Source organism: Schistocerca gregaria, chromosome 6, assembly GCF_023897955.1.
Source record: "Schistocerca gregaria isolate iqSchGreg1 chromosome 6, iqSchGreg1.2, whole genome shotgun sequence".
Taxonomy (NCBI): domain Eukaryota; kingdom Metazoa; phylum Arthropoda; class Insecta; order Orthoptera; family Acrididae; genus Schistocerca; species Schistocerca gregaria.
Genome location: NC_064925.1, coordinates 416,956,777 through 416,979,488, shown reverse-complemented (window position 1 = coordinate 416,979,488; position 22,712 = coordinate 416,956,777). Strand labels below are relative to the sequence as shown.

General features: G+C 41.9%; 1 protein-coding gene across 1 annotated transcript in view; it reads right to left on the bottom strand.

Moving 5' to 3' along the window:
- Nucleotides 1-22,242, bottom strand: part of LOC126277967 (mucin-4-like) — a 201,480-nt gene extending 179,238 nt beyond the window's left edge. Inside the window, exon 1 of the mRNA XM_049977620.1 lies at nt 22,161-22,242. Coding sequence (XP_049833577.1) covers nt 22,161-22,168 — 8 coding nt within the window. The 5' untranslated portion in view covers nt 22,169-22,242. The remainder of the gene's footprint in view (nt 1-22,160) is intronic.
- Nucleotides 22,243-22,712: the final 470 nt, after the last annotated feature.

The following is a 22,712-nucleotide window of genomic DNA, read 5'->3' as shown; positions in this document are numbered from 1 at the left end:
ATTAATAAAATTTCTGAAACTGGTGTTCAACAAATCGATGATGACTGTTCAAAAATGGCTCAAATGGCTCTGTGCACTATGGGACTGAACAGCTGAGGTCATCAGTTCCCTAGAACTTAGAACTACTTAAACCTAACTAACCTAAGGACATTACAGACATCCATGCCCCAGGCGGGATTCGAACCTGCGACCGTAGCAGTCACGCGGTTCAGGACTGAAGTGCCTAGAACCGCACGGCCACCGCGGCCGGCCGAGCTAGTCATTGGACTGCCATTCTTTCACAGACATTCAGACACCACGTTGAAAGCGTCCCCAGCGAAGTTCAAGCCGTCATAGAGGCAAATGGTGGACACGTCCATTAGTAGGTGATGAAATGGAAAAAGAATTTGAATTTTTGAAGGACGGATGATGATGAAGAAGTCTGGTTTGTGGGGCGGTCAACTACGCGGTCGTCAGAGCCCATAGACAGTCTCAATTTTTTCACAGTCCAATTTTTTTTTCACAATCCAATCTAGCCACTATCACGAATGATGAGGACAACACAGACACCCAGTCGTGAGGCAGAGAAAATCCCTAACCTGGTCGGGAATCGAAACTGGGACACCTTGATCTTAAGGTAGCAACGCCAGCCACTAGACCACGAACTGCGGACTGGAAGGACGGAAATTCACGGTGAAGACAGAAGCGGAAGGCCATTGGTTGACGGATGATGTGGTGCAGAAAATTGAAGAACATCTTCTCTCTGATCGCCGTTCGACACTTGACGACCCGCATGCCGTTTGTCCAAACATTTCACGCACTGTAGTTCATGAAATCTTAACTGGTCCATTAAATTATCTAAGCACACAAAATGAACAGTCTCAGTGCCGCTCCCGAATTTCTTGACCGTTTTGAGGCGCGGCTTTTCTCAGCTCTATAAGATGAAAGCTGGGCTTATCACCATACTCCACAGAGCTAACGACAGTCAGTGCAGTGGTGCCATACTCATTCTCTTTCAGCCAAAAATTTCAAAACTCAGCGAACAGCGAGGAAAATCATGGTGTCAGTGTTTCGGAACAGAAAAGGGGTACTGCTCGTTGATTTTTTTGGGAAGAGGCAGAACAATAAATACTGCCAGATATTGTGGGACTGTGAAGGAACTTTGCAGAGCTATACAGAGCAAAGGTCGCGGGACACTGATAACGGGAGTCTGTCTCCTCCATGACGACGCGCGTCCGCACAACGCTCGGGCAAGACAAGAGTTTGGTTGGGATATTTTAAGCCACCCCTCTCACAGTCCCGATCTCGCACATGGTTACTATCATCTGTTCACTAAGCTGAAGGAACAACGTCGTGGAAAACACTTTCCCGACGACGATGAGGTGAAAATCGAAGTGAAGAACTGGCTGAAAAAGGCGGCGGGAGACATCTGTGACACAGAAATTAAAAACTCGTGCCAGGGATGACAAAATCTGTTGAGATAATTGGTGATTACGTGGAAAAATAGTGCAAGGTCTATACTACAATGCACGTAAACTTTATTAAAATAAATTCACTTTTCGTACTTCAAAAAATCCTTGTAGCCTCACTTTCCGGATTAGCCTCGTATAATTAGTTCAAAGTACCGGTACTTTTCATTTATTTTTTATTAATATGCTTACACAGGTATGTATATTTTCTGACCAAACGTGCCATTCAAATTCCACAGTTATTACAGGATGTTTCAAAAATGATTGATATGTTTTCAAAAGACTATACCTTCTACCTAAACGAAATTGTAACTTACGCGTCGAAATCAGAAGTTTGCCTTAGCGCCTGTCATAAATAGCCGAATTATGTTTTTGCCGGTAGGGGTTTCCCTGGTGCAGCCAGCTTGGTTGGTCACACTTCCAGTATTCAGTGTGCGTCGTGTCGAGATGACAGCAACATAATGGGTTTCACGTTTCTCGTTGCAACAGGTGCTAGTAAGCTACAATATTTGTGCGGCTTGTTTCAAGAGTACGTCATTGCACCTGCTACAGGACTATTTTGAGCGCCAAAACACTGATCGTTTATGTAAGGAGAAATCCACAGGTGGTCCTCGTGTAATCAGTCAAGGCGTAGAATGAATTCAACAGACTTTTACCTATATCCCACAGATGTCTACCCATGATGCTAGAGATAGCGTTTTCCTCATGGGTCTGTCTGGCGTGATTTGTGGCGACATTTTTGTTTCAAACCATAAGTGATTTAGTCGTTACAGACCCTTCTTCATGGCTATAAACAACAATGTGTACAGTTATGTGAATTCATTCTGAGGGTGAAGATGAAAGACAAAAGTATCCCTTCATTCTTAGTGTTCAGAGATGAGATTCGTTTCATTTGACTGGAAATATAAACTGAGCATGGCTAACACAGCAGCCACAAGAGGAAATCTCCAAAACTTGACGTGTATTGAGCCACTTCCCGGGAAAATATTTACCTCCCGTTCTTTTTTGTGTGAAAGACGGTTACAGGAATTCCGAATTTGGATAGGACTATATTGGACATCTTTTCCAAAACTGCGAGAACGGGACGGTGTACTATCGCACTGGCAGCTGTATGAAAGAGAATTTCTTAGCAATGAGATACAACAACGATGGATCAGCCGAAAGGGGCGTACGGATTTTGCATTACGCCATTGGCCTTCAAAGTCGCCTTGTATCACACTCTGTGCTTTCTTTGCGGAGTTTTGGAAGAACCCATGCAAGTGCCTCCCGGCAGAGTGGCGTTCGGCGAACTGGGTGATGCCGCGTAGCAATAGTAGGGGAATTAAGTGACTCAACAGATGCACGCAAGTGTATGGCACGAATTAGACTGTACCCGTGTGTCCCGTGGGGGGCACGTTGAACGTTTGTCGAAAGGTAAACGAAAACTTTGATCCTAAACATAGTTGTGAAATGTACACCAAGGTCTTATGTGCGTACGTATAAAAGCTTTAACCTTGCGAAGAAGCTTTCCTTTCAAAATAAAAGTTTTGTAGAACCATGCATAAGCTAAAATTCATCCCAAGTTTCTGTCTTTATTCGTCTACAAGACCTGTGATGACACTCTTTGATACACGCTGTGTAATGTTGACCACAGTTGGCTGGAGCGATAATACAGTTGTTTCCGGTTCAGACAGTGAGTCATCAAGAATAACCTAACATCTTCGTTGTTCCTTATTTGTTGCTTTGTGGATTGTATTGTAGCTAGTTCAGCGCAAACACAATTCAGTAACCGTGTTTTTTAAGAATAAGACCCTCAACCAATGTTGAGAAGAACAGGGAACAAATAACGAAGACAATGCGACGAACAATATTGAGTTTGCGGTGAGGAGACATCAAGTGGGATATCCAATGCAGAGAAGCTTCATGCATCAATTTTAGAAACAGTAACGAAATTTTCGCAAACGAAATCATGTATCTGTCATTTCATTAGTTATGGCGTAACCAATTTGTCCAAAAATATTCGTTAGGATGGCATTGTTCTTTAGTGTAAAGAGGCACCGGGGATATGCAGCAAGTGATATATTCCTTTCCAACTAGGGGGTAGACTCTTATATTTTGGATTACACAGTTTGTGTAATAAGCCCAGGTAGTTGAAAGACCGAGAAAAATATTTTGACATAAATGTAAGATGTGTGTGTGCTTTTGGATCAATAGGTACAGGTACATCTCCAGGTGAAATATTCTGTGGTGTAATATCTACCAGCTCCACCAAGGAAATACGATGTCGTGTGATGGCCGCGCGGGGTAGCCGAGCGGTCTGGGGCGTCTGGTCACGGTCCACGCGGCTTCTCCCGTCGGAGGTTCGAACCCTCCCTCGGGAATGGATGTGTGTGTCGTCCTTAGCGTAAGTTAGTTTAATTTAGATTAAGTAGTGTGTAAGCTTAGGGACCGACGACCTCAGCAGTTTGGTCTCATAAGATCTTACCACGAATTTCCAATTTTTTTGTCCGGTGGTGTAGACGTTGCTAAGTGAGAAGTACAAACAGCAGAAGCACAGGCTGTGGAGAAAAATGAAATAAATCTTTACGTTGAAAATTCTTGAAACCAGGTCGTTGTAATAGACAAAACTTTACAGCAGCGTTGTCACACGTCATAGTATGGAGTTTTAACACTAACTAGTGCTGGTACTAGTATCGTCTTGAAATCTAAACCCAGGAGATGTGAATGAATGTTTCATGTAGTTCTTACCATGTCAGATTTGTCTGCCTCGAGCTTTCGAAGGGTTCATCAATCGTCACCGTCTGGAGATTAGATTTCAGTAGGCCGTCAGGTACTTTAATTGGTCGCACTATGTCACGGAAACATCACAAAGTCATGGATTTCCATACGCTAGCAGAGAATATGTCGAGCCTGTTACTGAAAAATATTGGTAGCGATATTGATTTCGATAGATGGTGGATTTCAGCTGATCTCTCTGCTCCCTTTCAGCATCAAGTGCCCCTTTCGATGCACGACTAATGGTGCAGCAGTCTTTATTACTGTTATACATCCAGATTTCAGCGGCTTTGTTTGGTGACAGGAGTTCCAGTAGGTAGATGCCTGGGTTATTATTTCCGTCTCATCAAACACAGTCGCAGGTTTGTTCATCAAGCTGCACCGGCAATGGTGGAAATCGTTACTTTAATGAGGCATCAATGGTCTCTGCAGACTGACTGATCTGACGCGGCAAGAATCCGTGAAGCAATTATTCAAGGTTGTTCAAATGGTTCAAATGGCTCTGAGCACTATGGGACTTAACTTCCAAGATCATCAGTCCCCTAGAATTTAGAACTACTTAAACCTAAATAACCTAAGGACATCACACCGTAGCAGTCGCACGGTTCCAGATTGTAGCGCCTAGAACCGCTCGGCCACTCCGGCCGGCTATTCAAGCTTGTTATCGCGAAAAACTACGTTCTCACTGTAGACGTAATAAGATACTCAAGAGTGAGCACATAGAGAACTGCCATTTGAATTATTTGATCTAGTAGGGAGGGGGGAAATGGAGGCGTAAAGGTCAGGGATGGCTGACTAAAGTTATAGGGTTGAGCTGAAGCAGTGGATTATTATCAGAATGATGACTGATGGTCGCTTACAGAAACATTAGTCATACATTTTATTGAGGAACGAACTATAGCAGTTGCAGCGACTCTCTGTAGTTGCAACGCCACGCCCCTTTCGGTATGTGCTGAAGACAGCGAGTATGGCATCGCTAATGCAAGCGGCGGCCAGTCGCCTGTTGTGACACCTGCGGTTGGCCAGGAATGCTGACGCGCAGAGGCACCGTCTGGGCAGCTCAAGGCAGAGCTGCGATTCTTGCAGGGGAAGACAATCCGCAGCAGTAGTGTCCTCCTTTGGGAGCTGAGGCGTACAGCGTCAGTGTGCTCGCCTGGGCGTAGGTCGCTGTGCAGCTGCACTGCCATGGCCTCGAGCAGCTGCCCTCCAGGGCAGAAGCTGGAGTGGGGTGTAGACCTCCCCTCGTAGAAGTGGTGGGCATTTATCCTGGTTTGGTGCCTTCTCGTTTTGGTGAAGCACTGTTTACAACCACATGTGGCCAAAACAAGCCCATAGATTGGAAGTGTTGTAGCCGGCAGGCTGATGCCGCAGTCGCCCTGCCTTTCCGCTGCATCGACGTTATTGAATCGCTGGCCCCTGGCTCGACACACTATTTGAAAATCGACTAATGTTGTTGCATCTGAAATAACAGTCTTTTGGTCTACTTCACGCTCGCCTGCCCCTTGGCCTTTTGCAGTAGCCACGGCAGCTAGGCTATTTTACTCAGTAACGCGCTGTGGAGGCGCTGGGGATGTATCAAAGGTACCTTTAGTCTCTTTCTCTAACGGTAAAGTACATAAATTACCGTAGTCATGGTGATTCCAAAGCTTTTACTACCGTATCTAAACCGAAATCGTGAGAGAATGAAACTTTCACAACCAAGCTGTAATCTGTAGGACGTGAGAAAAGGGTGGGTTCAAGACTTGATAAAAAATTCTTTGGAGGTCGTTGTTTCTGAAAAAGAGAGATTTTGTAACATATTGTATAAATTTAAATGCTAGGAAGGCTAAACTGGGTGGATAAAAATCCTAGACTAAGATCGCTAAAATTTCTTTACTGATTACTAGTTTCAGCTCATTGACGAGCCAACTTCACATCTTGATTTTTATCCACTCATTTCAACGTAACAGATCCCCTGTCTCACGATCTGACAACGTCAAGTAACAACGTAAATGTGCCAAGTAAAAACTAAGGGACACTGCAAAAAACTGTACAAGATCTGAAGATGGCCCGCCAGTGACGTGAAACTAATTATAAATAGAGAGATTTTAGCGATCTTGAACTGGAACTGTTATCCCCACGTTTTAACATAACAGATCGCCAGTCTCCAGATTTGACAACGTCAAATAACAACGTTAGGAAATCTCTTGAGAAGTTATTAGTCTCGAGCGTAGCTTCGTACAGAAGTGGAAAGTATGCGATAAGCAGTTCAAGCAAAAAGAGAAGAGAAGCTTTTGAAATATGGTATTTTAGGACAATGCCGAAGATAAACGGATACGTCTCTCTAATATAGACATTTTGAACATAATTTCGTAAAAAAATGGATAGTTCTCTCTAATGAAGACATACTGAATCAAATGTGTAGAAAAGAAATTCATTGCATACGAGTACTGGATCCCCAGTCTCTTCTAAATGGACTCCTGTTCCTTCTACCACATCAGACAAATCTTCCCCCTCATAGAGCCCTTCAGTGTACTCCTATTTATTCTTCTATCACATCAGACATATCTTCCATCTCCTAGAGGCTTTCAATGTGCTCTTTCCATCTATCCGCTCTCCCCTCTGCATTTAACAGTGGAATTTCCATTGTACTCGTAATGTTGCCTACCTTTCTTTTGATCTAGAAGAAGGGATAGGTTGGTAAAACAAGTCCTGAGGTGACAAAGAATACTTAAATTGGCAATGGAGCGAAGTGTGGGCAAAAAACTGTAGAGGGAGGTTAAGACTTCAGTACAGTCAGCAAGGTCAAAATTCCACAGTTTCTACTTACACTGCTAACCACTGAATTGGAAACCTGAAAGGGTAGTAAATAATGAGATCTTACATAGTACTCATACACAGTATGGTCGGAAATATATGAGTAGATGTCTACTGAGACTGGTGATATACAATTTGTACGAGAGCCAAGAGAGAATAATAAGAGTAGAAGACCAAAACTAAACGCTCGGATTATAAAGGGTGTGTTTCGCCCCTACAGTTCTATCTGTGGCTCGAAGAAGCGGTAGTGAAAATAAAAGAAAGATTCAGGAGTGGGATTAAAATTCAAGGTAAAAGGATATCAATGATAAAATTCGCTGATGGTATTGCTATCTCCCGTGAAGGTGATGAAGAATTACAGAATATGTTGAATGCAATGAGCTGTCTAATGAGTGCAGAATGTGGATTGAGAGTAAAGAGAGACGAAAGTAGTCAGATGTGGAAGAAATGAGAACATCGAGAAAGTTAACATCAAAATTGCTACCAAGGCAGCAAACTCACCTGTAATGAACAGACCAAGGAGGAAAGAAAAGGCAGACTAGCACTGCCAAAAGTGGAATTCCTGGCCAGCGGAAGTCTACTAGTAACAAACATAGGCCTTCATATGAGGAAGAAATTTCTGAGCGCGCTCATTTGGAGCACTGCATCGTGTCGTAATGAATCATCTTATGTGGGAACACAGGAACAGTAAGTAAGGAAGCGTTTGAGATGTGGTGCTACCGTAGAATGTTGAAAATTAGATAGACTGTTAAGATAGTGAATGGGGAGAATAATGGGCAAAGAATGGTACTTGTGGATAAAATCTCAGAAGGAGAAGGGACAAGATGGTAGGACATCTTTCAAGATATGAGGGAATAACTTTCATGATACTAGATGGAGCTACAGATGGTGAAAACTGCAGAGGAAGACCGAGATTGAAATACATCCAACAAATAACAGAGGAAGTTGGGTGGAAGAGCTGCTCTGAGTGAAGAGGTTGGCAGAGGAGGGGAATTCGTGACCAGCCGCATCAAAACAGATGACTGATGTGTCAAAACCAAAAAAATGGCCAGCAGTGTAATTGCGAAAGTTATGCGTATAGAGTGACTATTGGTGAGCGTCCGTATGTACTCAAATGTCACTGATTTTATCACCATAGATATTTAGCGATATGTGTTGGAGCCAGGTTGTCGTCTTTGTTTGTACAAACAGCTTCGAGAAGTCTCTTGGCGATCGCGAAGTGCGTGGGCGTGTGTTTACGGCAGGTCGGTGACGCGCCGTTGCCTCAATGTCGTTCGCGGAGCGTGGAGGGCGACGTCATCTCTGACGCAACGCGCGCACAAACGCCGGATGTTCCGCCTCTACAACTGCAGGAAGGATGCCTCAATGCTCTTCAGTAGAGTGTCCGGAATCTCTGTTGTCTCGTCGCGCTGCCCATGCATTTGCAGGAAACTACGTCTAATCACATATTACCCAATCCTCACAGGGACAAAACTGCGGCACCTAAACACCTAAACTCATTATCGATCTAGCCTATTACTTAGTTTCGTAATTTTGAAACTCTGAAGAATGTCCTATTGTTTCCTACCTGCAGGAATACATCATAGAACACGTAATGCTGATGACACATAATTCATATTGCAGTGTGAACCACAAAGAGGACAAAATTGCTAATTATCTGTGTATCATAGAGCTCGGTTAACTGCACATTTCCGAATGGAAGCTTCGAATACATAGTTATGACTTCAATAAATGAGGTCTGAGGTGTAGAACAATATACGAGTAATGGTAGTGTATCCAATACAAAAGAAAATTATATTCGTCATACCAAAAACAGATTCAAATTTATTCGAGAAAATACAAAGTAAAACGATAATTTTTTGCTTAATTTCATCTTGGATTCAGGAATGATGTGAAACATTAAGCACGCATAATTAATTGTTCAAATACAGGCACAAAATATTCTTTGCAATGCAATATGTTTTGAATATTGTGTGAGAAGTTCTGACGAGAGAAGTAGTATTGTTCCACAGACACAACTGAGAACACTGCTCGAAATTATTTATTTATTTATGCATTTATTTTACCTGGCAAAACTATCAAGATGGAAGTAGCTTAGATTACGATGACAGTGAAGGCATTTTTACACATGACAGGAGGAGAATGTTTCTCTAGTACTACGAGACACTACAACACCTAACTTACCAGACTGGTGATACTCGTTATCTTTAATAACAGAATGAAATGACAACTCCAACAACGAGCAGTTTCAGGAGGTTTCTTGGGTGAGAATCGTTTTCTGACGATTAGTCGTTAGTAAAAATAGTCAGCGTAATGTATACATTTTGCAACACTTGAACTGTTTTGCAATCAAACCAACCATTATAGTCAATTAGTTACTGTATTTAGCATGATGTATCATTTCCACAAAACCGCTCTAAGATACTTTTATCATTAAATGATTACTTCTACACTTTGCTCATTTTCTGAAGCATGAAAGTTGTTTTGTGTTCTTAACATTTATTATTATGTCACTTCTCATACGCTAGACTGATAAATATAAAGTAACTCACAGTAACGCTGAGGACTATTTACTTAGTCTATCACTTACGTTTCTTGGTCTGTTTTTTTTTTGTCTTAGGTATCTTCTACCTCTGTTATACGTAAAATATTCAAGTGTTCTTAATGTGTATCATTCATCCATACTGGTTGCCATGCCACTCAAACAGTCAGGAGGATTTATCACTAGAAATACCTGCTTTCTGTTTGTATCAAAAGAAGTCCTTTTAGAAGTTATAGAAAGAAAGATCAAGAAACAAATTAAAGACAGTTATTATTTAGATTCAAAAGAGTTACGCAAAATTTGAGTTAGCTTCGTTCTTTATAATGTAAAGAGAAACAAGAAACATGTGATCTTCAGCAATATTCTTTTCTAAATGGCTCGCTAGAAGTCACTGACTAACAATACTTCTGGCAAATTAAAGTAAGAAGGTGCGTCTGTTAGGGACATGCAATGGATATTCACAACTAATTTGCAGAGATCTTTTCTTTAAAAATAATAGGAAAGAACACATTTTCGTCTCTTTCCGTGGACAAACGTTAATCTTAATTCTTAGTATGGCTTAAAATTCTTATTTCGAGGAAACCATCTGCTTGCAAATACTTCACCTGAAAAGGTGTTTCTATTCTACTGCAATAGAAATTTTGCGAGCTGCTGATAGATGGAAAACTAGCCAGGCGCGTGAATAGGTAACACTCTGAATTTTTTACAAACAAACGGTTTCCACTTTCTTATCACGGCCTTCAGCGAATAATCTGTTTAATATAATGTACGATCCTGGATTAGTTTATCAACAGTCTCCCTTCTCTGACTGTCATTTCGCCGTACATTAATCCTCTTATCGTAAATTTGAAATATGCTCCGAATAATCGGCTCTTCAGCGCTTCAAAATGACTGATATTGGATTCGTTAATTCCATTACGTTTAAAACAAAAACAACACGCAATTCACACTGCAACTAACTGCGAGTTTTATAGATTTATCTTGGGATATACGTTAAGAACAGACGTGCGCAGCTGTAAGAATTTTAGTTGAATACATTTTCAGCCGTACCTGGAAAAATCTGAAGGATGGCATGTTCTGCATTATTACAGAGTTGGAAGTTGGTGGCATAGTGTTAAGATAGTTACGAAGAAGATTAGATTGTAGGATCTACCATAAGTCATATTTTCTATGTCTAGCGGTTGTGACAGTTCGGGAAAATCCGCAGCTACGTCGTTTCTGTTATCCGGAAGGACCCAAGTTAAATATGGTCTTCTTTCGTCCTTATTGGCGTGAAGTTCAGAGAAATAAGGTGTTCAATATTGATTTTTTTCAATAAATGTGGTTTGTTGTCCCTTAACTGTATCATTGGAATTAATTTTTCACGCTACCAATTTCGAAGCTAACCAGTTTCATTTTAGGCGCTTTGTTACGATGCAAGTCCGCAGACTTGTGCTGTCTCATAGAAACCTGGAGAATACACTCCTAATTTTACTTGGTAACTACAAAACTTGGAAAATCCTCTAACAGTTGAATGGTCTAGACCAGTGGAAGTCGACCTGGACCCCAACCCCTCTAGTGGACTTTCGAGCTTTATGGTGGGCGGTAGGCGGTAAGAATGAAAAAAAATTGTATAGTTTATGGTAAAATTTTGAAATGAAGAACCTGTAAGCGATTAGTATTAGGTACTTATCTTGCTATATCTCTGGTTTATAAATTTTAGGAAGTAAAAGTTCTTTTTCCCCATGAACCATGGACCTTGCCGCTGGTGGGGGGGCTTGCGTGCCTCAGCGATACAGATAGCCGTACCGTAGGTGCAACCACAACGGAGGGGTATCTGTTGAGAGGCCAGACAAACGTGTGGTTCCTGAAGAGGGGCAGCAGCCTTTTCAGTAGTTGCAGAGGCAACAGAGTGGATGATTGACTGATCTGGCCTTGTAACAATAACCAAAATAGCCTTGCTGTGCTGGTACTGCGAACGGCTGAAAGCAAGGGGAAACTACAGCCGTAATTTTTCCCGAGGGCATGCAGCTTTACTGTATGATAAAATGATGATGGCATCCTCTTGGGTAAAATATTCCGGAGGTAAAATAGTCCCCCATTCGGATCTCCGGGCGGGGACTACTCAAGAGGATGTCGTTATCAGGAGAAAGAAAACTGGCGTTCTACGGGTTGGAGCGTGGAATGCCAGATCCCTTAATCGGGCAGGTAGGTTAGAAAATTTAAAAAGGGAAATGGATAGGTTAAAGTTAGATATAGTGGGAATTAGTGAAGTTCGGTGGCAGAAGGAACAAGACTGCTGGTCAGGTGACTACAGGGTTATAAACACAAAATCAAATAGGGGTAATGCAGGAGTAGGTTTAATAATGAATAGGAAAATAGGAATGCGGGTAAGCTACTACAAACAACATAGTGAACGCATTATTGTGGCCAAGATAGATCCGAAGCCCACACCTACTACAGTAGTACAAGTTTATATGCCAACTATCTCTGTAGATGACGAAGAAATTGAAGAAATGTATGATCAAATAAAAGAAATTATTCAGATAGTGAAGGGTGACGAAAATTTAATAGTCATGGGTGACTGGAATTCGGTAGTAGGAAAAGGGAGAGAAGGAAACGTAGTAGGTGAATATGGACTGGGGCAAAGAAATGAAAGAGGAAGCCGCCTGGTAGAATTTTGCACAGAGCACAACTTAATCATAGGTAACACTTGGTTCAAGAATCATAAAAGAAGGCTGTATACATGGAAGAACCCTGCAGAAACTAAAAGGTATCAGATAGATTATATAATGGTAAGACAGAGATTTAGGAACCAGGTTTTAAATTGTAAGACATTTCCAGGGGCAGATGTGGACTCTGACCACAATCTGTTGGTTATGACCTGTAGATTAAAACTGAAGAAACTGCAAAAAGGTGGGAATTTAAGGAGATGGGACCTGGATAAACTAAAAGAACCAGAGGTTTTACGGAGTTTCAAGGAGAGCATAAGGGAGCAATTGACAGGAATGGGGGAAAGAAATACAATAGAAGAAGAATGGGTAGCTTTGAGGGATGAAGTAGTGAAGGCAGCAGAGGATCAAGTAGGTAAAAAGACGAGGGCTAGTAGAAATCCTTGGATAACAGAAGAAATATTGAATTTAATTGATGAAAGGAGAAAATATAAAAATGCAGCAAATGAAGCAGGCAAAAAGGATTACAAACATCTCAAAAATGACATCGACAGGAAGTGCAAAATGGCTAAGCAGGGATGGCTAGAGGACAAATGTAAGGATGCAGAGGCTTATCTCACTAGGTGTAAGATAGATACAACCTACAGGAAAATTAAAGAGGCCTTTGGAGAAAAGAGGACCACTTGTATGAATATTAAGAGCTCAGATGGAAACCCAGTTCTAACCAAAGAAGGGAAAGCAGAGAGGTGGAAGGAGTATATAGAGGGTCTATACAAGGGCGATGTACTTGAGGACAATATTACGGAAATGGAAGAGAATGTAGATGAAGATGAAATGGGAGATACGATACTGCGTGAAGAGTTTGACAGAGCACTGAAAGACCTGAGTCGAAACAAGGCCCCTGGAGTAGACAACATTCCATTGGAACTACTGACGGCCTTGGGAGAGCCAGTCCTGACAAAACTCTACCATCTGGTGAGCAAGATGTATGAGACAGGCGAAATACCCTCAGACTTCAAGAAGAATATAATAATTCCAATCCCAAAGAAAGCAGGTGTTGACAGATGTGAAAATTACAGAACTATCAGTTTAATAAGTCACAGCTGCAAAATACTAACGCGAGTTCTTTACAGACGAATGGAAAAACTAGTAGAAGCCGACCTCGGGGAAGATCAGTTTGGATTCCGTAGAAATGTTGGAACACGCGAGGCAATACTGACCCTACGACTTATCTTAGAAGCTAGATTAAGGAAGGGCAAACCTACGTTTCTAGCATTTGTAGACTTAGAGAAAGCTTTTGACAATGTTGACTGGAATACTCTCTTTAAAATTCTGCAGGTGGCAGGGGTAAAATACAGGGAGCGAAAGGCTATTTACAATTTGTACAGAAACCAGATGGCAGGTATAAGAGTCGAGGGACATGAAAGGGAAGCAGTGGTGGGGAAGGGAGTGAGACAGGGCTGTAGTCTATCCCCGATGTTATTCAATCTGTATATTGAGCAAGCAGTGAAGGAAACAAAAGAAAAATTCGGAGTATGTATTAAAGTCCATGGAGATGAAATAAAAACTTTGAGGTTCGCCGATGACATCGTAATTCTGTCAGAGACAGCAAAGGACTTGGAAGAGCAGTTGAACGGAATGGATAGTGTCTTGAAAGGAGGATATAAGATGACCATCAACAAAAGCAAAACGAGGATAATGGAATGTAGTCGAATTAAGTCGGGTGAGGCTGATTGAATTAGATTAGGAAGTGAGACACTTAAAGCAGTAAAGGTGTTTTGCTATTTGGGGAGCAAAATAACTGATGGTGGTCGAAGTAGAGAGGATATAAAATGTAGACTGGCAATGGCAAGAAAAGCGTTTCTGAAGAAGAGAAGTTTGTTAACATCGAGTATAGATTTAAGTGTCGGGAAGTCATTTCTGAAAGTATTTGTATGGAGTATAGCTATGTATGGAAGTGAATCATGGACGATAAATAGTTTGGAGAAGAAGAGAATAGAAGCTTTCGAAATGTGGTGCTACAGAGGGATGCTGAAGATTAGATGGGTAGATCACATAACTAATGAGGAAGTATTGAATCGGATTGGGGAGAAGAGAAGTTTGTGGCACAACTTGACCAAAGAAGGAATCGGTTGGTAGGACATGTTCTGAGGCATCAAGGGATCACCAAGTTAGTATTGGAGGGCAGTGTGGAGGGTAAAAATCGTAGAGGGAGACCAAGAGATGACTACACTAAGCAGATTCAGAAGGATGTAGGATGCAGTAGGTACTGGGAGATGAAGAAGCTTGCACAGGATAGAGTAGCATGGAGAGATGCATCAACCCAGTTTCAGGACTGAAGACCACAACAACAACAACAACAACAACAACAACAACAACAACAACAAGTCACTTTTACTGTGGAACTGGTAGGTGTGTGCTACTTTTACTAGTAACGGAGATACAAAGGTGGCCGTAGGTAAAAAGATTGACTACCCCTTGTCCACACCGAGACTCAGAAAGGCAAACACTCAGAATGCGGAGCGTTATTAATGTTAATAGTGTTTTAGAACTAAGGCAATGAATATGTGTTATTTACATAGTTACTTCGTTGGTCTAATTCAGGAAATAGTATCTTGGGCTACCGACAGGAGAGATAGTCGGCTTACAGTGCATTGGCGTAAAAGGAGACTATGCCGAAATGTAATCTGCAGACTTTACCTAAAAGAATGTAGGTTTCGGTTGCTGCCTTTGAAGTTTTCAACTTTCCACAGCTGTCTGTCAGACTGTACATTAGCCCACGGTCATCTTCCGAAGTGACTATCCAACAGAGGTATACAGATATATTTAGAAAGTAATCGGACATTCACTTCGAAACGTCACCTTAGGTACACTATTTATATTGTAGCATCGTTCGAAAAGTGTTAGTGATATGAGCTGCAAAAGCGTGTAACTTAATTTGATAGCTTAAAGTAAACATACTAAATAGTTTGCAGTTTGAAATGTGAGTAAGCTATCGTAGTTTACTACCTTCACACTCATCTAATAAAACGAGGCAAATATTGGCAGTTGAGAAGAGCAATTCATCTGCTAATCATTGGACAACGAGGAATCGCAGCTACATTTTCTATGTTATCTCTGCTTTGATGTTAAGCGTTATACAAATATGTGTCTAATGGACTTGCTGCCGGTGGGTCATTTAATGTTAACAAAATCAATAACGCAAATACACGGCTGTTCCTCTGTATCAGATGTGTGTTTGCCTTATGGCGAAGATCAATGCTTTGTAACGCGAACCAACTGATATGACCAGAATACTTCAAAATACGCAGGGAAAACGAAGGATAACAATTTGTCTTTCGTAGAATACCTCACAAAATGAGAGCCCGACTATGCCACGATTTTTGCAGATTGAACTTCTGGCCGTCAGCTCTAAATCTATGAAAACAATACGTTTGTTAATTTTAATGATGTAGTAGCCTTGGTGTTTATTTGCAACATTAGTGATTGTAAAAGAAATAATGTTACTTGCAGTAACACTGTGTTGTTAATGTTGCTGTTGTTGTAATCTTCAGTCTGATGATAAATGTCTGATGCGGCTCTCCACGCTAGCCTATCACCCCATAACTAATTCAGCAAACATCCAATTGAAACTGCATACTTTAGTGAAGCTATATCCAATTTTAACTTCCCACAATCCCCTTCATTCCTAACTGATTATTCCCTGATGTCTTCGCATGCGCCCTATCAATCCATCCCTTCTTTTAGTCAAGTTGTGCCATAAATGTCTGCGCCACTCACTCCCCCGCCACACCAAATTTGATTAGTTAACCGAGATAGCCACCTAATCTTCCGTATTCTTTTATGGCACTACATTTCAAAAGCTTGCTTCTACGACACTGCTTTTCGTCTACGTTTCACTCCATACGACGTTACACTCCCGACAAATACTTTCAGAAAAGACTTCAAAAACACTTAAATTTATGTTAGATGTTAAAATACTTCTCTTTTACAGATACGATTTTCTAGCTACCGATTCTCTAATACGGCCATATTGAGCTATCTTGCTGCTCTAGCCGTGTTTTACTTTTATTGATATTCGTACTGTAACCCCTTTTCAAAACACTTGCCTGTTTTGGCCTAAGAGGGGAGTGAAACTTCCTGACAGATTAAAACTATGTGGAAGGCCGAGCCTCGAACTCGGTTCGCAGGAGAGCTTCTGTGAAGTTTGGAAGGTAGGAGACGAGTTTCTAGCAGAATTGAAGCTGTGATGACGGATCGTGAGTGGTGCTTGGTAGAGCGCTTGCCCGCGAAAGGCAAAGGTCCCGAGTTCGAGTCTCGGTCTCGCACACAGTTTTAATCTGGGTACCCGCGAGGATGTGGAGCCTTGCTGATTCCAATGCTACGGTCAGCTGCGCTAGATTTCTCGGCTGAGGATCCATGCCAGTAAAAATCCAATCGAAGTGACCCCACAGATTGTCGATTGGGTTTGAATCTGGGGAGTTTGGAGGCCAGGACGTAGGTAAAGTTATTCTGGTGCTCTTCGACCCATGCAGCTGTGTGACATGTTGCTTTGTCCTGATTGTAGGTTTCGTCGAGCCGAGGAGAACCAAACTGTATGTAGGGGTGGACGTAATCTCCAATGACAGATGCGTGCTTGTGTTAGTCCACTGTGCTTTCTGCAGTGACCGGATCACTCAGGGAACGCCACGAAAATATTCCCCACGCCGTCATGCTCTCCCCCGGCCTGGAACCTTCCGGCGACCCAACGGCTATCTGTCCGATGGAGCATGTAACGTGATTCGTCGGAGAAGGTCACCTGTCACCACTCAGGGGCGCCCAGTTGCTCTACTGGCGTGCAAATTCCAGCCTTCGTATCCGACGAGCAGCAGTCAGGTTGGGTGAAAGGAACAGGCGCCTGTGTGCGTAGCAACGTTCGCTGTACGCTCGTTGAGGAGACGTTGTTGGCAGTCCTTTGGTACATCCAGGTGGTCAGTTGCTCAACACATCTCCGCAGCCGCCGTTATACATTTGACAATCTATGGCCCGTGGCGCACCTCAGTTACCTCTGCGCCTGATTTGGATAGCGCTATTTTGTCATGCAGCACCATGGCGGCATGCGAACAGTTTACAGATTTATCCGTTTGGAAAATGTTTCCGCCATTGGCCCGAAAGCAAATGATTATGCTCTTTCGGACGGCAGATAAATCGCTCCGTTTCAGCATTACAAGACTGCACTACTGTGGCTTGTCCCCGGTCCGCTGCTGGTGTTGCCACCTGCCGTCTGTGGATCGACAGTGTAAAATGTTCTGCTGAACCAATTATCAAATCGGGAGAATGTTGCACGTCTGCTCCCCCATACACCTCTCCCTTTATCTGTGGCGCTTTGTACACCACACTTGCCTCGCCGCCTGTTTTCAGTAGCGCCATTTTAACATGCATGGTATATTTTAACCAGGGCGGCACGCGAAGAGTTTACAAACTTTCCGGTTGGGAAATGCTTCCAACCTTGGCCTGAAAGCCAGAGAGGATGTCCTTCTGAACGCCAGATACTCGTACCGGCCGCTTGCACATTACAACGACTGTACAGCGCATCACCCAGACACGCTTGATATACCCTCCTACCTTTAGTGCTTCCACCTCCGTCTGTGAGTAGTTATTGCACGTTGGCGTCGAAAATGGCGGTTGTCACATTAGTATGACTGCACCGCATAAGTGCTGACAGAAGCATACGCAAACTTTTCGTTCTGTGCGGGGTTATTAAAAAAAAATCGATCAGCAGCTAAAAGATTGTCTATTTAAACAATTATCAAATCGAAAGAACTGAAAAGTATCAATCAGTTTATATTAAATACTCGTACCTCAAACGCACTATCCACGCTTTCCAACCCGCCTGGATCGGAGATCCCCATCGACGCTCAAGTCGCCGAAGTGGCGTCAAATCGAAAGACTTGCACCAGGCGAGCGTTCTACCCGACGGGAGGCCCTCGTCACACGCCATTATTATTATTATAGATCTGTTCTCTGTAACAAATGTAGCTCTTATGCAGTGTTGTTGTGGTCTTCAGTTCTGAGACTGGTTTGATGCAGCTTTCCATGCTTCTGTATCCTGTGCAAGCTTCTTTATCTCCCAGTACCTACTGCAACCTACATCCTTCTGAATCTACTTAGTGTATTCATCTCTTGGTCTCCCTCTACAATTTTTAACCTCCACGCTGCCGTCCAGTACTAAACTGGTGATCCCTTGATGCCTCAGAACATGTCCTGCCAACCGATCCCTTCTTCTAGTCAAGTTGTGCCACAAACTCCTCTTCTCCCCAATTCAGTTCAGTACCTCCTCGTTAGTTATGTGATCTACCCATCTAATCTTCAGCAGTCTTCTGTAGCACGACATTTCGAAAGCCCCTATTCTCTTCTTGTCTAAACTATTTATATTCCACGTTTCACTTCCATTCATGGCTACACTCCATACAAATACTTTCAGAAACGACTTCCTGACACTTAAATCTATAATCGATGTTAACAAATTTCTCTTCTTCAGAAACGCTTTCCTTGCCATTGCCAGTCTACATTTTATATCCTCTCTACTTCGACCATCATCAGTTATTTTGCTCGCCAAATAGCAAAACTTCTTTACTACTTTAGTGTCTCACTTCCTAATCTAATTCCCTCAGCATCACCCGACTTAATTCGAATACATTCCATTATCCTCGTTTTGATTTTGTTGATTTTCATATTATATCCTTCTTTCAAGACACTGTCCATTTCGTTCAGCTGCTCTTCCAAGTCCTTTGCTGTCTTTGACAGAATTACAGTGTTACTAGAGTTAGTTGCCAATGTTCAGAATGGTAGCTCCAGTTCGTCTATTTCGTTGCCTCTATTGTTTAGACTCCCCTTTCAACTCTTCTAAGTACTAAACTCTAATGAAACATGAACGGTTAACGTGGCATATCATGAATGTGACCGCCATGAACAACCCCTCACCTAACAATTACACTTTGCAGGAGTTTCATGCCGAAAATATAGTGAGGTTATTTCCGTAGACTTCTTCTTAGACGACTCTTGAAAGATTTTTTGAGTAACTATAGGCCAAATTTACTTTCTTACAAGCTCGAATCAAATTTAAAGAATAACGACATTTAAAATGCTAAAATGTATATCGGCAATAACAGATGACGTACGAGCGTAGCTTGAGTCATCATGACGGAACGTGCATTACGAAGACAAGTGATAGGCATTTAACATTAATAGGAAGCCAATGATCTTGTGATATAATTCCTATGAAGCTGTTGGTCAGATGTGGACAATTTACATTGACTTATTGTCAGTGTAAAGCCGACTCAGGTATCTTGTGAGATGTCGGAAGACGGGCTTGTATTCTGTTGGTACCGTAAAATGGGGTGAATAGAAACAGATTCCAATTTCCAAAGAAAAAAATGATAATTTTAAAAAGAAATATGAAAATCAAAATTATGTGAAATAATGTATCATGTGCCTAACTTTAAACTTATAGGCTAATTAGTTTTGGGACCTTCCTCATACTTTTATAACTGAAAAAAATTAATGTTTCCATTCACATGCAGAAAGGGGTGAATAGAAACAACAGTGTCGATCTTATTACTATTTCTGTTTATTGTCTTTTGGGCGAATAGCGTCCCTCGAAATCCGTTTTGGATCAACAAGAATAAGAAATCAAATTTATCTGGTTCAAAAAAAGTTTTATGGACAACGAAGACCTAAACTATGGCATGAATTGTGTTTTATTTACTCTCGTTTCCAAATCAAAAATATTATAGCTCTAATTACTTTGCTGTACCATTAAATTGGTGAACTTAGTTTGTTTGTTAATAGATTAAGTTACAGACACCATCTTTAAAATTGATGATGTCTGTGAATCTACAAGTTGTAACCCCAGAAGTAACGGGGAGCATTCGAACATCTTCTTGGCTAAAGAATGATTCCTCATCGGTCAAAATAAACTTGTTTAATCGGCCTTGTTTTCTTTTTTCCCCTTTTTCAAAAAACAACGACATAACATCTTCTTTCTAAATAACAAATTTTACATGGACACAGTTTAAATGACTACTTACGTGCACCGTATGCTCTAAACATAACGTAACCTCCTGGGTTGAGAAGAGTGCTATGGCTCTTCATGTAAACTCACAGATGTAAACTGCGTGATTATGTCTGTGAGTGTTACACATGACGACCTATTACTGTGGGATAATTTCCGTCTTTGTTCGATTCGTTTGTACAACAAGATATCTTGCTGATACAAATTATGACGATTCATCCGGCGGTTTGGTAGTTGTACACTAATGAATATATGTTGTTTTGAGCTGAGGACGAAACTAGTAATAAAATGAAATATAATTGCAATCTTGACCATCAAGGTTTTTCTAAATGCATAGCTTTATAAAGTAAACAAAAATCAACTGACAGTGTAGTCAAAATGAAATTCATAATTTGTGTTAGACTAGTTCACTAGCAACTTAGATAAACAAATCTTGGAATGATATTCTCATTCGTGTTCTGATACGACATCACAGAATGTTTTTGGATTTCTCCATTCTAACTATGTCAAACAATAAGGTATGTATAGACGTACATTACAGAGTTTCAAGTGTTGTTTCAAACAGTTCCAGACTATTCTACTGGATTAACCATAGAACACTAAAGAGTGAAAATGTTGAATTGTTATTAAACCATCGTAAATATTTTTATTCCATATTTTATTAAGGAAGTCATAATTTATTGTTTATGCGTTAGTTAATTACATTATAAGGTCTCCAATGGAATGTCACATACAAAATAAGTACAAAGTGCTCTGTTTTACATCCTATACTGTCAAAACCAGATTGGCCGGAACCTCGAATTGGCGTCAACCGCAATCGTAAATTTTACTATGGTTAAGTAATAAAGCGAAAATCGAGATGCGTTAGAGTACCTTTGACAAAAAGAAAGGTTTCACAGTACAACGAAAGGAAAAAAATCCGAATAGTTAAATCTGTAATATATATTTGTAACTATATGTACGTTTTAAAATTTCTTATCAGACTTCTGGAAAGATGTAATCTCCACATGACTTAATTACACGATCCAGATTTCAGACTTAGACCGTTATCAAGTGTTGCAAATGTCAAAAATCATCAGACTTCTGTGGAACACAAGTCGTCGTTAGAATATATCTCTGCCGTTATATAAACCTGATGTTTTATGTAACCTAATGCGCATTTCTGTCGTTTAACTCTTTGTCCGTACAAGAGACACAGAGCAAAGGTGTCGTAAAACCCACTGGTAACCGCATTACGGGACCGAAACGCTACTGTCACAGTTATCCATCTTTCTTTGCGAGCAGGGAAATAAATGTTGCGTACACTTTTCCACGAAACACGTGGATACACACTTAAAATCGGCAGTCAGCAATTTCGTTACTGTTTTCTACTGTCACTCGACGAATTTCAATACAGTCGTCGCGAAACAAGTAATATCGCCGCGCGGGATTAGCCGAGCGGCCTACGGCGCTGCAGTCATGGAGTGTGCGGCTGATCCCGGCGGAGGTTCGAGTCGTCCTTCGGGCATGGGTGTGTGTGTGTGTGTTTGTCCTTAGGATAATTTAGGTTAAGTAGTGTGTAAGCTTAGGGACTGATGACCTTAGCAGTTAAGTCCTATAAGGTTTCACACACACACACAAACAAGTAATATCGATGTACGTGTGTAGTTTAGTATGGTTACATTTAGCGCCAAACGGTAAATTGCTAAAACTTGTTACGGAGAATCGCACATGTCAAATCTGCGAAAGTCAAATCAAAAAGCTGCAATTCCAAGCCGGAAGATAGTCACTTGTTTATTCTTATTGGAATGCATTCCCAGCACCACCACCGAGCCAGAAATTCGTTCCACTGCACTAATGACCGCGTGTGAAGCCGTGGCTGCCCCGCTGCGAGCAGGCGGACGCGCTTGCGCAGTACAGGCGAGCGTGCACAGTACCTGGCCATGGCGCGCCGCTGATGTGGCCGGGCGGAGGCGCGTCGTGCGACTGCCAGTCAGCAGGAAGCGCGGCGCGGAGCGCGAGTTAGCGTCCAGGTGTGTGCAGCCAGTTAGCTGGCGGGCTCCGGCGCTGCCGGCGCGTCCTTATCTCGCAACGCCTGTTTACCGCCTCCTCCTCAGCTCGCTATCTCAAGAGCGCCCGGAGGATCAGCGGCCGGACTGATACTGGCGTCGAGATCCCGAACTGAGATACGAAATACTACGATGGAGGCACATCGTACGTTTATCGTTTACCCTGCTTCTTACAAGGAGGGGCCAATCCTACGATCGGAGGCCGTCTGATGCACAAATTGTCGACACGAAAAACAAAAATAGACGTATACTTTCGGGTTTGTGGCATCGTGTAAAGTAGCTCAAAAACTTTTACACTACTGGCCATTAAAATTGCTACACCAAGAAGAACTGCAGATGATTCATTGGACAAGTATATTATACTAGAAGTGACATGTGATTACATTTTCACGGAATTTGGGTTCATAGATCCGGAGAAAT